This window comes from Mirounga leonina, unplaced genomic scaffold, assembly GCF_011800145.1.
Source record: "Mirounga leonina isolate KUSES-001 unplaced genomic scaffold, KU_Mleo_1.0 Mir_151, whole genome shotgun sequence".
Lineage (NCBI taxonomy): Eukaryota > Metazoa > Chordata > Mammalia > Carnivora > Phocidae > Mirounga > Mirounga leonina.
Window position 1 is genome coordinate 9,315,497 of NW_023270377.1, and position 15,311 is coordinate 9,330,807.

At 42.8% G+C, this 15,311-nt stretch overlaps 1 protein-coding gene across 1 annotated transcript in view; it reads left to right on the plus strand.

The window, feature by feature from the left end:
• DNER (delta/notch like EGF repeat containing) overlaps positions 1-15,311 on the plus strand; it is a 171,572-nt gene that overhangs the window by 76,938 nt on the left and 79,323 nt on the right. The window contains exon 6 of the mRNA XM_035006941.1: positions 6,283-6,396. Coding sequence (XP_034862832.1) covers positions 6,283-6,396 — 114 coding nt within the window. The remainder of the gene's footprint in view (positions 1-6,282; positions 6,397-15,311) is intronic.

Genomic DNA, 15,311 nt, shown 5'->3' on the forward strand with positions numbered 1-15,311 from the left:
CTCATGCATCCCATTGCCCTCATCACAGCATGTTCTTTGCACACCCGTACTCACAGATTAGCCAAACCAAACACCAACGGCTGACGCCAGGGCTTGATCTCTGACATCACATCACCATCTGTGTATGTGGCTGTACCTCTTTCTGGGTTAAAAGACTCGGACCACGAAGGAGAGAGCTGTGTTATCCTCGGCTAATTGCAGTTCTTGACCTGAATGGATTAGAGCTCGTACTCAGAGGACCGAGGTTGTTTCTGGGAATGAGATTTTTGACTGTCTCCTAAAACCTGGGCATCCAGGGCAATTTTCAAGTCAGTGAGGAACACATAGAGGCCACCCTTCTTTATTGTCTCCAATGGCAGTAAACAGCAGTCCGTACTCTCCAGATGGGGTTGATTGCACGTGGCACAACCCCTGGGGTCAAGAGACATTTTAACCTGTTTTTATTTATTTTATTTATTTATTTTTTAAAGATTTGATTTACTTATTTGAGAGACAGAGAGCGAGCACGAGCAGGGGGGTGGGAGGGACAGAGGGAGAGGGAGAAGCAGACTCCCCGCTGAGCAGAGTCCGATGTGGGGCTCGATCCCTGGACCCCGAGATCACGAGCTGAGCTGAAGGCAGATGCTGAACCAACTGAGCCAGCCAGGCGCCCTGTTTTGATTTTATTTGTCCTCCCCCTTGAGTTTGTAGTGGACTTCCTTCCCTGCATAGTTGGATTTCGGTCTCCCTGCCTGGTACTGGAGATGACTTTAATGCACTCTTAGGTCCTCTAGTCCTTCACGTAATTCATTTTTCACCTCTCCCACCTTCACTTCCCGCTTTTACAGATGAAACCACAGATGGCATCTCCTGTGGTCCCCCTCTTCTCCCTGTTTGTTGCTGATTTTCTTCCAGAGCTTCTCGTTACATGAGTTTCAAGTTCGTGCCACACTTCTCTTTCGAGGGCAGGATCACAACTGCTCTTGTCGTGTGCCATATCCCTCTCACGTCTTTGTGTGGTCCTGAGGCCACAGCATGAAAGCACCATTAAAGACCGTGAGAAGGAGCTTGGTGAGGTGAGGGACAGAAGGACCCGGGGTGGCTGCAGGGCAGTGGTCAATGGGAAGGGTGGGTGGGGCTGCAGGGGGCAGATCATGTGGTGCCTTTAAGTCACGGAGTCAAGTGTTTGGGTTTTGTGCCAAGCCCTTTGTAAAGCCGGTGGAGGGCTTTAAGTATAAGAGCAATAGGATATAAGTTTTTTTTTAAGATTTTATTTATTTGTCAGAGAGAGACAGCAAGAGAGGGAACACAAGCAGGAGGAGTGGCAGAGGGAGAAGCAGGCTCTGCATTGAACAAAGAGCCCGATGTGGGACTTGATCCCAGGACACTGGGATCATGACCTGAGCCGAAGGCAGACACTTAACTGACTTAGCCACCCAGACACCTATAAGTTATGTCTTGAAAAGCTCTGTCTGGCTACTCCCCCATGGATTATAGGATGGACTGGAGGAAAGCAGGAGTAGGGCTGAGGAGGTGGGCTGAGAAAAGCCTGGTTTAAGCCCTAGTGAGAGGAAATGATGCCTGGAACCAGACCAACGTGAAAGCGTCACTCGGTTGTGACACTAATTTGGAAAGGGGTCCGTGAATGCTTCGGGTTTGGCTAAGAAGGGGCCTTATCACTAGTTCCCTGGAAAGAAATGAAGACAGTTACTGATTCTTGCCTCGGTAGTTAGGTATAGACTTCTGTCCTTTGGGAACCTGAGGAGGTTTGTCTCTGTTGTGGATTTTTAGGGAAGTCTATCTGGCATTCACGCCCTTCCCGCATACTTTACATGGGCTTTTACATGGGCTTTTCTTCGTGCCTTGCCAACATTCCCCTTGGGAACTTAGGACCTTGATCTTTAAGTCCTGACATGTCCATTTGTGAGTGCGTGTGTGTTAGAGCAAATTCTCCTATAACAGGCACAGAATGACCGCATATCACCCTTTCTTATCCACTGTGTTGACATAACCACTGCTTTACTCGAACATTTTCCACAGGGTCCTCTGTATGTCTGGCATTGCTTTGGTAGGATAAGGAAATGTCCAGGGTCAGTGTGGTTACTTTTTTCCCCAGAGAAGAGACCAACTTCCCACAGGATAGAGGAGAGAACCCAGGCGAAACCTTAATGGTCTTATAAAATTTAAGTTCCTACCATTCACTCATTTGGTTTTGACACCTCGGTTATGATATCAAAGAAAGACACAGAAGACACAGGAAGGGTGATTTGTGTATGCCTGAGATACGCAGTTCAGAGTATTATATATAGATTGATATCAGGGATTTGTCTGACAACTGTAGGTAAGTCTCTGCTCTCTGAGGGTCTAAGAAACCGATTATATGGTCCTTGTCTTCTGCCTGCCCTCTCCCAGATCTGGCTACAGTTGGCTAGGAGGGTCAATGCAGTCAATGATGGTACTCCTGGACCTTCCAACTAGCACCTGCCTTGAGGCCAACAGTAATGCCTGGCTAGGTGTGGACAAACATGAGGTCCTGAATGACAGCTCAGCAGACCCACAGACTGGTTATTGCCAGTAGCTGACCAACTGGTCACCTGCAGCTAAGGATGCTCATAATCCCGTAATCCCATAATCCCAGTCCTGCCTCCCTGCCTCCCTGCCTCCCTCTCTCGTTCCTCTCTCACTCCTTTGTTGTGTTTCATTTCCAGTTATATTGCACCCAGAGGCATGTTAATATACACACATGTTAAAGCTCTAGCTAATTACACATGGTCTTTTTCTTTCTATTTCCATGTTTCCCATATTTAAAAAAATCTTTAATAGAAAGCTTAAAACTCAGGAACCAAAAGCAATGATATGGTGACTGGTCCCTGACCCGTGTTCCTCGTTGGAAAGGACTACTGGCATTTGAGTAACAAAACTCTAACAAAACTCTCTTGTACTGGATCATCTCAGTGTGAGGCTTTAGAATCTCCACCACTGGAGGACCGGTGGGAGCCCCCCAAACCATTTATGACAATCCCAAACACCCCACACACTGCAAGTGTGGATTGGCCTCTTAGGTTGAAATCTTACTAAACTTGCTTTTGTCAATATTGGAGCACTTAACAGCCCTTAAGATTCACCTTGCTTATAGGTTTAATTTATTAGATCTATTGGGTAATAGTGAATCAAATGCATGGGAAGATTTGTGTGTTATCCAACAACTGCGGCTCTTAAAAGGAAATTGTTGAAGTTACTAAATGTAGTTTAAAGTGTTTCATTAGGGCGCCTGGGTGTCTCAGTCGGTTAAGCGACTGCCCTCGGCTCAGGTCATGATCCCAGGGTCCTGGGATCGAGTCCCGCATCGGGCTCCCTGCTCGGCGGGGAGTCTGCTTCTCCCTCTCCCACTCCCCCCGCTTGTGTTCCCTCTCTTGCTGTGTCTCTCTGTCAAATAAATAAATAAAATCTTTAAAATAAAAAAAAATAAAGTGTTTCATTAAACTTGTAAATGGGACCAAACATTAAAGAGGCCATTAAAAGTATTCTTTAAAAGAACAAAACGAAACAAAACTCCTTTAGTTAGGGATACATATTGATGTCTTGACAGGTGAAATGAAATTTGCTTGAAGATGCCCCAACAGGGAAAATATAAAAATATGAAGGAACTAGATGAAATTAAATGGACAGAATGTTAGTAATTGTTGAAGTTAGGTGCTAGATATGTGAGGGTTATATAATAGTCTCTCTATGTTTAAATATGTTTAAAATACCCAAGTAAAAAGTTCAAAAAAAGTGAATGTTAACATTTTCTCTAAAGAACTTTGAAGCTCATGGAATCCCTCATTCTGCTCATGTTCTTCCTGTCTGGTAGATGCAGATGCACCCCTTACAGATGATATCTAATTGGCTTCTGGCTATTTTTCATGCTTTTGTGTGATTCTGTGGTCCCAGTTTTTGGTTTTTTCTGAGGGCAGGATTCATGACTCTGTGTCTTAATGAACACACCTGCTTAATGAACACACCTAGGAAGCCACCATTTGTAATTGGCCACACACAGACAATACTTGGTAAGCCCAAGAATAACCATGGTGTTTACTTTACATTTGTCTCTGTGTCTGTCTATATCTACATTTTCGGTTATTTTCCCTTCATGTTAAATATATGTTTGTTGAGGACATGATGCACGTTACCTCAGGCATAATGATACATTGAAGGGTTTGGGTTCAGGAGTTTGACTGCCTGTGTGGCTTTGTGAGAATTACTAAACTTTCTAGTCCTCAATTTCCTCATTTGTAAAATGGACATGATTATGATAGTGACCTCAGAGTTTGCAGTGAGGGTCAGTTAATGTATAGAAGAAAAAAAGAAGTGTTCTATTATAAATATTAGCTACTATTTTTAGTCAAAAAGTTATTTATAGAATTCTTTTTTTTTTTTTTTTAAGATTTTACTTATTTATTCGAGAGAGAGAGAGATTGAAAGAATGAGTGGGAGGAGGGTCAGAGGGAGAAACAGACTCCCCTTGGGGCAGGAAGCCCAGTGTGGGACTCGATCTTAGGACTCTGAGATCATGACCTGAGCTGAAGGCAGATGCTTGACCGACTGAGCCACCCAGGTGCCCTGTAGCAATCTTCTTAAAAACAGTTTGCTCTCCCTCATTCTGAATTTAGAGCTGTCATTTGAAGGTATATTAACATAGTATTGTCGTATTAATGATATATTAATATGATAATATTATTATATTATCTGAAGATATATTAACATAATATCATATTAAGATACTCTGTTCTGCAATTTTTTTAAAAAAGATTTATTTATTTATTTTAGAGAGCGAGAGAGCGTGGGGGAGGAGCAGAGGGAGAGGGAGAGAGAAAATCTCAAGCAGACTCCCTGCTGGGTGTGGAGCCTGATGCAGGGCTCCATCTCATGATGCTGAGATCATGACATGAGCTTAAATCAGGAGTCGGATGTTCAACTGACTGAGCCACCCAGGTGCCCCTTTGTTCTGCAATTTTGAAATAGCTTTTTGTCCTGGTGTTTAGATTTTTAGTTTATACAAATATTTTACTCATCTTATACTCACTAATAAGCTAGAATTTCCTGGACTGTTTTAAAGCATGGAGGGAAGAGTAGGGTTGCAAATAAATGCCTCCACATTCACAATCTGTAATTCATACTAGTTTGGCAGGTAATTGAAGCTCAGGCAGATCATCTCTCTTCTAATATCATTGATTTATTTTTGCAAATCTCAGATTCAAGTGCTAATGACAGTCTTTCAAAACTAATAATTCAGAGAGACAAGTTTTTATGTACTTAATGTACATCCTAGGAAGGTATAAAATGTTACAGTATGATTATAATTGTGTAGAAAGTATCTGTGCATAAAAATTTCTGATAGAATTATCTCCAAATTATTAAGAGTTCTGTCACTCATATCACAGAACTAAGGGCAACTCCTCTTTCTATTTGACATCTTGTATTTTCCAGATTTTCCTTCATAACTATTTTCTACTTTAAGAGGAACATATTGGCATATTATTCTTTCAAAGTTGCCTCTCTGGAGGGCTTTGTTTTCAAAGTTAATAAAGAATTTGGAATTTTCTTTTAAAGCTTTTTGGTTGCATTCTGATAGATGGAAGTCCTTATTTCCTCACCGCACATGTGTGGTTCTGTTACTATCCAATGACATCACTACTGGAGTCTTGCTTCACAGAGAATTTACTGAGTTGGATGTGATTCAAATAAAATTAAGAATAATATATTAATGTGCTTAATATTATGTGTGTCTCAGTCTCTTTATCTTTAAAATGAGGTGATGGGGCATGGCATTAACACAGAAGGGTTCTTTCGGCTGTAAAATGTACATTAAAAATTTTTTTCTAATACCTAGCATTTTTCCTAATGCATTTAAAAAGAAAAATAGATATTGGGATGACCTAAGGAAAGTGGCCATCTTTGTTAGGTCAAGCAGAACATTGTAGATCGTGTTTTGCCCTACGTCAGAAGGAAGCTGGGACCCCTCCGTTTCTGAAGGTTCGGACTAGTATTTCAAAATAAAATGCAGAGCTAATGCTGAAGAAAAGCCTCTCCTTGCAATAAAGACTTTTGTAAAGGAAATGATTTTTGAACTGCAATTCTAAACTGCGATGATTGTTTCTCCTTGCAAAACAAAAGTAGATCAAGGAGTGGCTGGGGGGGCCCTTCAGCTCAAAGCTGTTGTTTTTGGTGGGTGGATACCTGTGGACTCCATCAATTCCTGGGGCAATGCACTGTGGTTTTGAAGTGACCCATTTTATAAAATGTCTATCTTGTTTTACTCAGGTTATACTGGAGAGCTTTGCCAATCCAAGATTGATTATTGTATCCTAGATCCATGTAGAAATGGAGCAACGTGTGTTTCTAACCTCAGTGGATTCACCTGCCTGTGTCCAGAAGGTAAATAATATTGCCTAGGAATCCCTTTTGTTTTCCACTTTAAATCATAAACTACTTCGATCAGCTTTAAATTTCAGAAAAAATCCGTACAAGAGAACCTCCTATTTTGTTTACAAAATGTTTGAATATTAGACATAATCTAGGAATTTCTGTGATTTTTATTTATACATTGAAAATGAATAAATAGGGCGCCTGGGTGGCTCAGTCGTTAAGCGTCTGCCTTCGGCCCAGGTCATGATCCCGGGGTCCTGGGATCGAGTCCCACATTGGGCTCCCTGCTCCGCGGGAAGCCTGCTTCTCCCTCTCCCACTCCCTCTGCTTGTATTCCCTCTCTCGCTGTGTCTCTCTGTCAAATAAATAAAATCTTAAAAAAAAAAAAGAAAATGAATAAATATAATACAATGAATAACTATAATAAGTTTTTTAAATAAATTTCACATGTTAAAATTTTCAAAATTTTGTTTTTGATACCAGTTCACATAAAAAAAATCTTTTTTTAAAAATTTTATTTATTTATTTGTCAGAGAGAGAGAGCACAAGCAGGGGGAACGAGCAGAGGGAGGGAGAGAGAGAAGCAGATTCCCCACTGAGCAGGGAGCCTGATGTGGGACTCGATCCCAGAACCCTGGTATCATGACCTGAGCGGAAGGCAGACGCTTAACTGACAGCCACCCAGGCGTCCCACATAAAATATATTTCAACATAAAGTTCACCTGCTTTTATTTTTAAATAAACTTTATACCATCTTAGAAACTTCAAGTTATCTGGAAAGCCACATCTTTTGAGCTATTTTTCTTTTAAACAAGTTTTACTTTTAGAGTAGTTTGATCTGAAGGAACAGGCAGATAATCATAGCTGGTGTGCAAGGAATGATTTTGGGCTCAGAGGAAGTTCTCATTTCTGCGTGGAGGGACGTTATGGAAGTGATTACTTTAAACTTTAATGTTGTAAGAATAACCTGATATTAGAGGTATTTTCCCCTTAAAACCAGCATGTAAGCTCCTGATCCACAGCAGGGACATTGACAACCACATAAAGTACAATGACGTCCTCTGCGGAGATTAAATGTGGAGTCTGAGCGTAAGGAAACATCTCTGTCCGCCACATTATCCTCCGCTGCCCCTGGCTGAGAGGCTGCAGGGGGCCAGTGGGCAGTTGCTAAAAGGCACTGACCTCCCAGGTGACCTGAGGGCTCGGGGTTGCCAGGAGCCGCCCCTGCGCTCGGTAGCATCTCCTACTCTTTGATGTTTTGAAGACTAGAACTAAAGAAGTGAATCCTGTCCCCCAGCTTCTGCTCACCTGCTTGGGGGGTATTAACAGGAGGCAGTGGCCAGCCTACTTATCCCTGCACCCCGTTCCCCAAGTTGGCATGTGTTCCTGATGTATGCGGTTACCATGACCATGGAGTTCAATGTGCTTGATGAGCCCCAGCTTTGACTCTCGCCTTGCGCCTCTGAAGCAAATGGGAAAACCTGGAAATGTTGGAAGGGTGGAGGGCTGAGCAAGCAGCACCCACGTCACTTGCAGATAGAGCACTTTGCAGATTTTCACAGTGTCACTAATTCGTTGCTACCTACGTGGTTGTAGGCTGTGCTTAATGGGCAAGGGCGGGCTTCAGGGTCACCAGCTGATTGACCTCGGCAAATCATTAATCCCCACTCCCCCCCTCCCTTATCCTCCTAAATGTGGGCTACACGGTGATACTGCAGACTTCACAGGGCCATTCTGGGTACAAATAGGATTTTTGTGAAAGAGCTTTGAAAACTCCAAATTGCTTATTTTTACAGTTTTGATCAGAAAGTTAAAATGAAGCCGCAGAGGCTCAAAGAGGTAGTGACTTACAAAAATCACACCACTGGGATGCCTGGGTGGCTCAGTTAAGTGTCTGACTCTTGATTTCGGCTCAGGTCATGATCTCAGGGTCCTGAGATTGAGCACCATGTCGGACTCCGCGCTCAGTGTGGATCCTGCTTGGTATTCTCTCCCTCTGCACCCCCACCTTCCTCTCTAAAACAAATAAATAAAAAAAAAATTTTAGAAAGCTGAGTATTTTAAAAAAATCATCCCAGTAATAAAGGATGGCCCTTGAAGTAGGACCCGGGGGTTTTACTTTTGCTCCATTTTTCTGGTGGATGGAGGTGGCCGAGCACTTCCTGTTCACCAGGTGCTGTGCTGGGTGCTGGGACTTAAGGGTTAGCAAAGCTGGGACGGCCCCTCCCGTGGTGCAGACACAGATAAGTACGTAATGACAACAGGACTGGGGCCTTGAAGATGCACAGACGGAAGCTGGTCAGTCTTGGGGAGCTGGGACTGCTGCCCACATGGGGAGAGTCTGAGTGAGGACAGGGAGGAGGAGGGCGGAGTTGATGGTGTCACCAATGAGGGAAGACAAAGAGGAAGAAAGTGGGTGACGGGAAGGCTGAAGAGTGCCAGGCTTCACGGGGCTTTGTGGGCCGGGGTGGGGCATTTCACTGTCATCCTGAGGGGGGAGCCAGGCGCTTTGGTCTGGAGCCTGGCCCCGCCACTTATTCACCAGCCCCGTGTCATGGGCGAGTGAGCTCATACCTCTGTCTCAGTTTCCTGGTCTGTAAATTGGGGAAATGATACTGCCCACGTAATAGTCGGGATGAAACAAGATGACACAGGTAAAGTCCTTAGCACAGTGCCTGGTTATGTGCTTATTCCATATGAGCTGTTTCATCATTATTGTTTTCCTAATAACGATTACTATTAAACCATTGATGGATATAGACTGGAGAGAGACAAGAGGGGGAATAAGGAGAGAAGTTTGGGGATTGTTGCAGAAGTCCAGGGAATAGATGTGGACTGGTAGGAGGGGAAGGGTGGAGCTTGAGTGGTCAAAAGAGGGGGCCTGAGGTGGGTGGGTTATGGAGGGCGGGCGAGAGTAGGGCACGTTTGTGCCATCTTTCACTCTCCAGTTGGTTGTGCCATTCATGGAGAAGAAATGCAGAGGAGAGGTGTTATATTTTGGACGTGTTGAGTTTGAGGGGCCTTTGAGGCATCCAAGCAAAGAAGTCAGCTGCGCAGTTGCTGTGTGAGTCCGGAGGTTGGGGCAGAAGTCTAGGCCAAGTCCAAATACAGACACATTAGCCCATAGATGGCAGTTTAAAGCTGGCCATCTGGAGGATTGTCTCTTTTATCCGGTGGCCTGTCCATTCCTCCATGCTGTCTAGATAAAGCCTAGAGGAAAAGTGATGATCTGGACTTAAAAGGATGAAGACGGATTTCCCTTTACCTTCCCTGAAGATGGACCAGGAAAAAGGGGCTTTAATGATAGTTCTGAAGGATTCATTGCCGTGTTTTGTAGCCTCTTAGGGGGAGCGGAGGCTGGGCTGGCATTTTTAAAGCCGCCCCTCCCACTGGCTTGCTCTTTGGGTGCTGGTTGTAGAAAATAATGTTTATAGAGCACTTTACTTTAAAAAGCTTATGTCTCCAGGATCGTTCTCACATCAGCCACATTGTGAAGACAAGTTTGGAAGGTGTCTCAAGTGCACAGAATGTTCTGGATTCTGAGCCAGCACTGGACACTTGTTTCCTTCTTTTATTTCTTTCTTTCCTTTTTTTTTCCTTCAGTGCAATCACTGTTTTTGTCATGTTTGCTTTGTATGTATGCATTTACATATATGGTCTGTGTCTTTGCGAAGTAATTTGAAAGTAAATGACAGACATCATGCCCCTTCATCCCCAAATAAATCAGTTTGTGTTTTCTGAGAATCAGGACATTCTCCTTCATATGTTACTGTGCATCTAGAAAATGATCACATCTAAGAAAATTAGTAATGATTTCCTAATATTGCTTGCTGTGTGCCCTTTTTTCATTTAACCCTTTATATGTGTTAATTCTGTCTGCCCTGCTTCCCCATGTTATCTTGTGAGCGTGAGAAATACCCTGCCCGTGGAGCACTTAGCTCCATATTTTATGTTAGTAAGAGGTTCATAAAAATGTGTTTAATTATAAAAGTCAACACTTAGATATCACTCTGTATGTCTCCCAGCTCATCTGACCCTCACAGCAATCCGATGAAGCAGATGCTATTAATATTTCCATTTAACAGATTGGGAAACCGAGGCACAAGAGATTAAATACCCTGCCTATGATCACATAGCTAGAAATTTAAACCCAGGCAACTTGGCACTGGCCTTCTTTTTTTTTTTTTTAAGATTTTATTTATTTAACAGAGAGATATATAGCGAGAGCAGGAACACAAGCAGGGGGAGTGGGAGAGGGAGAAGCAGGCTTCAGCCCGATGTGGGACTCAATCCCAGGACCCTGGGATCATGACCTGAGCCGAAGGCAGACGCTTAACGACTGAGCCACCCAGGCGCCCAGCACTGGCCTTCTTAACCATTGTCCCATACCGTCTCTAAATACATCCTTTAAAATAAGTTCCATCTTGTTTATTTATTTTTAAAGATTTTATTTATTTAAGAGAGAGAGAGAGCACGAGCAGGAGGGGCAGAGGGTGAGGGTCAAGCAGACTCCCTGCTGAGCATGGAGCCCAATGCGGGACTCGATCCCGGGACCCCGAGGTCATGACCTGAGTTGAAGGCAGACACTTAACTGACTGAATCACCCAGGCACCCCCTCCATCCTGTTTATTTTTAAAGATGATCTTTGTAACCAGAGTCATGAGTAAAATAAATGAAAAGTATGTTGGGTTCTAAAACTTCTAAATGTCCTTGCTAAAAATTCTTAAGTCTGGGAAAAACTAGAAAAAAATTTTTCATATATATATTTAAATAAATTTTATATATATATAAATTTCCTTTTTGCAAGTACAGTGAGATCCTTTCACAGAAATTCCCAATTCCTTCCCAGTCCAGAAAGCTGTTAAAACTAGGTTTTCCCTTTGGATAGTGCTTTCAACTCTGCACTCATATGCTGGCTCTTTTCCACCCTTTTCATCTTCATTCCATTTCCTTCAAGGATCCTTCTCCCTCCCATCTGGACCAAGTCCTCCGAGGTTGGAGTCCTTCCTGGGTATCTGTCTCCTTGCCTCTCGCCTTCTTTTTAACCTCTTTCCGAAAGTTCAAAGTCAGGCCTACTGGACGGCGTGCACGGTGATGATCATTTAAGCTCTCCTTCTGGAAGTTGTCTGCTTTCCTCCTACACTTAGATTTTTATCCTCCATCAACAGGTTCTGTCTTTCCTCTGAATTTCTACTTAACTTTCACGAGTCCACATCTGTAAAGTGCCGTTTCAGGTTATGGGGACTGTGGTGCTAAGAAACAAAAGTAAAAATGTCATGAGTGTTTTCTTATCTGTACCTTATTGAATGACAACAGCACAGAGCAGTAATTAGAAGCTGATTTTATTGCCTATGTTATTTACTCTGTCCGCTGATATTGTCTTTATGTTTGGTTTAGAACTTTGAGATCCTTAAATTTTAGACTAAATGCATTATAATTCTGAAGACACCTAATTATATATACTTACCATCACTGCCTATTGGTATTTAAACATGCAAATTTAAATACATGAATATATTTAAATGCATATGTAAATAAGATCTGACTATGACTGTCTAGCCATCATCTTTGCTTCAGCATCTCAATTTTTATTTTTTTTCTGCCTCAGAATTTGAAGCAGAATACCACACAGACTAATAGGGAATAAAAAAGAACTTAATAGAGATGAAAACATTCAGCAAGAAAGCCCATTTGTTGGTTCTGCAGGTGTGATGATTGGCACGGTGCAGGGCATAGGATCGCATTGAGTCGAATCTAATCACTTTTCTGGCATCTCCCTGGGCGTGCACAACCAGAGACTGGAGTGAGAATATGGGGCTTCAGGCACTATTTTGAGAAGATATTATTTTATCCAATATATTTTACAAACATTAGTCTAAATATATTTTCTGGTGTGATGCCTTCTGATGGGATTACAGATGCACAGAACCTGTATTTAACAGCTCTTTGCACTATAGTTCCGAGGGCGAGTATTGCAACCAGGGAGGGGACACGCTTCCTTCGGTCCTTGAACTATAGAACACCACACTGGATTCCACTGTCCGACATGCAGATCTTATAATGTGGGAACTCCAGAGCCATGGACGGCTGGAGTCCTTCTCTGACCCGGAGGTCCTGAGACCTGAGTCTGGGGCCGGTGAGGAAGTGGCGGCGGGGGAGTGGGTTGGTCACAAATGTGGAGTATTAGGGTCACATTGCTTGTGGTTGAATTCTGGACCTACCCCCCTCACAGCTCTTTGCTTCTCAGAGGCTCATTTTTCTCACTTAGAAAATGGGGATGATGTTAGGACATACTTTATAAATTTGTAATAATATTAGCAATGATGATAATGAGGATGCTGATGGGAGATTTAGTCTTATCACTTTGGGTGAGTCATATAATTTTTATCTCTTCCAGCCATTGTTTTCCATTGCAAAATGATGAGGATTGACTATTACCTTTAAGGGACCCTATTCCAAAAAGCCTTTGATTCAAATCTATCCGTTTAAGAGCCCCTTGCTGAGTCAATAAATCCAGCTCGTTGTTTCAAGTAATGTTTACAGAGAAAAGTTTCATAACCTCTAAACGACTCCCTAAAACTTAATGTTGGCCCATGGGCCCCGTTAGGTTAAATCCCATTGCAACAAGCTCCAAGGGTTTATCCAAACTATTTTTGTTTTTCTACATTTTATAGCTTTGAGTAATCAAGCCATATAAATCCTTTTGTCCAACTCAAATGTCAGTGGTAACGCTTTTCATCTTACAGGGATTTACAGGCAATAGCCACACATGTCATAAAAATTATCTCCAAGATAATGTGTATTGTTCAGAAACTGGGCATGTTACCCAGTAAGGATTTAGGAGTTACACAGTCCTGGGATTTGGTTGTTTTTCCCCAGTATCCTGATATGTAGGGTTTTGGTGAAAGCACTCTCTGAGGACCTTATTAAACGACATGTATTTACATAAGAAATGTGCAGCATGTCCTCATAAAATTACCAGGCGGAGTAAAATACTGCTCTTATTCTTTTAAAATTTGGCATTATCCCTAAATCACCACTTCATTTGGGAATTGTAGCAGCTGAGATCCTTGGAGTCCCAAGGGTCCCATAGTTTCACCTTTTGGAAACAAAGCAGGCTTTCAGATTTATCAAGTGTGAGTAAAACTTAATTTCTATGTTTGGTGCATGCAGATTAATTTTTGATTTTCACCTGAGTTCATATTTCTCATCTTTTCTCTTTCTTTTTTTTTTTTTCCCCACATAACACAGTTTCTCTGAGATTGTTTAAATAAAAGTAGCGCAAGGGATTTTGTTTGCCTGCTTCTCGAATCAGCAGTGGGATGATGCACTCACTTCAGTGCGTGACCAGGGTCCTGTCATTTTTAGCTCTGCTCCTCCTCTGGGAACCATTCTGATGTCCCGGTCAGTGGTGGCAGATGACAGTTGGAAGCTACAGTGTGACAAATGAATGAAGAAATAAATAATGGTATCTTGCTGCTTTTCTTTTTAAGAAGAGGTAGGGGATACCTTATAGTATTATGAATTCTGATTTCTTAAGGCGTGCCTCCAGATCTACACATGAAAATTAGTTAGTGTTCTTAAAACCTTTTGGTCTTAAAAATTCAGGTCCTGAATTTCAACTGTTATCTCTCTTGTGGCCTCAGGAATCACAACAACCTCAGCAGTAACCATAACAATGAGGATATCTGCCATTCTTTGAGTGCCTGCTGGGTGTTCGGCCCTTGAAATTATTATTTGGGATAAGTTAGTGGTTAACAGCTGAGGCACAGGTAGACTTGGCTGCTTGAGTCGGAATCTGTGTTAGGTCACATATTACTTGGTGACCTCGGGCAAATAAACCGAAATTCTCTATGCCTCATTTTCTGCATCTGTACAGTGAAGGAAGTATTAGTGCCAACCTAATGAGGTTGTTATAAGGATTAAATCGGTATACAGTGCTCAAATGGTGGGCTAAGCGATTAATATACAAGGAGGATCCCGGTGGACCCAGGAGATAAGCCAGGTTGGTCTCATTCTGGAGTCCCTGTTCTCTCTGCTGTACTAAGCTCCTTCTCTGGTCAAGTTCAACCTTGCGTGACAACTAGCTGGTTGGGTGCACGTCTGCTCTCCCTCATGGGACTCCAGGCTGGTTGAGGGCAGCGATGCTGAACTTTCTTTTATATTCCTTAGCACACCTGGCACTTAAGTACCTGTGAGCCTTTTGTTGAGTGTCTGAGTGAGTAAATACCTCAAAACCATTGCATTTCATTTCATATGGGAGGAAACTGGAGCCAAGATGAATGAACCCATGTTCACTAATGTAACCAGGTGGCTCTCCCTGGTGAGATTCCAGCGGTGAAGGGGGACCAGATCCCATCCAGTAGCCCATTCAGCATGGTTTAGAGGTCATCGGAGACTTGGGCAGATTTCATATACAGAATTTGGGGATCCCTTCTCTGGCTCCTAGGACCCTTTCCTTCTCCCCATTGTGAGCCTGCGCCAGGCTCCTTCCTGGGGTCCCTTTGGGCAGAGAGAGCAGGTTTACCGCTAGCGGCTTTGTGTCCCTGCGTCATTGTCGCAGCTGAGGCTGCCTGCGGGGTGGAGCTCCCCAGATGGGAAACTCACCCCATGCTGGCTGCTTCCTCTATCTTCTGACCCTCCTCCAAAAGCGGTCTGCTTTCGGTCACTTTCCAGAGCCACATAGTCGTGGCGTTATTTGGTCTGGAGTTTACCGTTGTTATTTGTGGAGAATCTGTTAAAAAAGGCTTACTTTGCTGTATCAGAAGCAGAATGTCCGTATCATTGTCTTTAACAGCAACCAAGATCCTTTACTATAGAAATACAAATATCCTAAAAGTAAGTATAATTTTTTATTTCTCTCTGCAGCAGAATTTATGTCCATATTTGTATGTGTGTATATATATATATATATACACGTATAT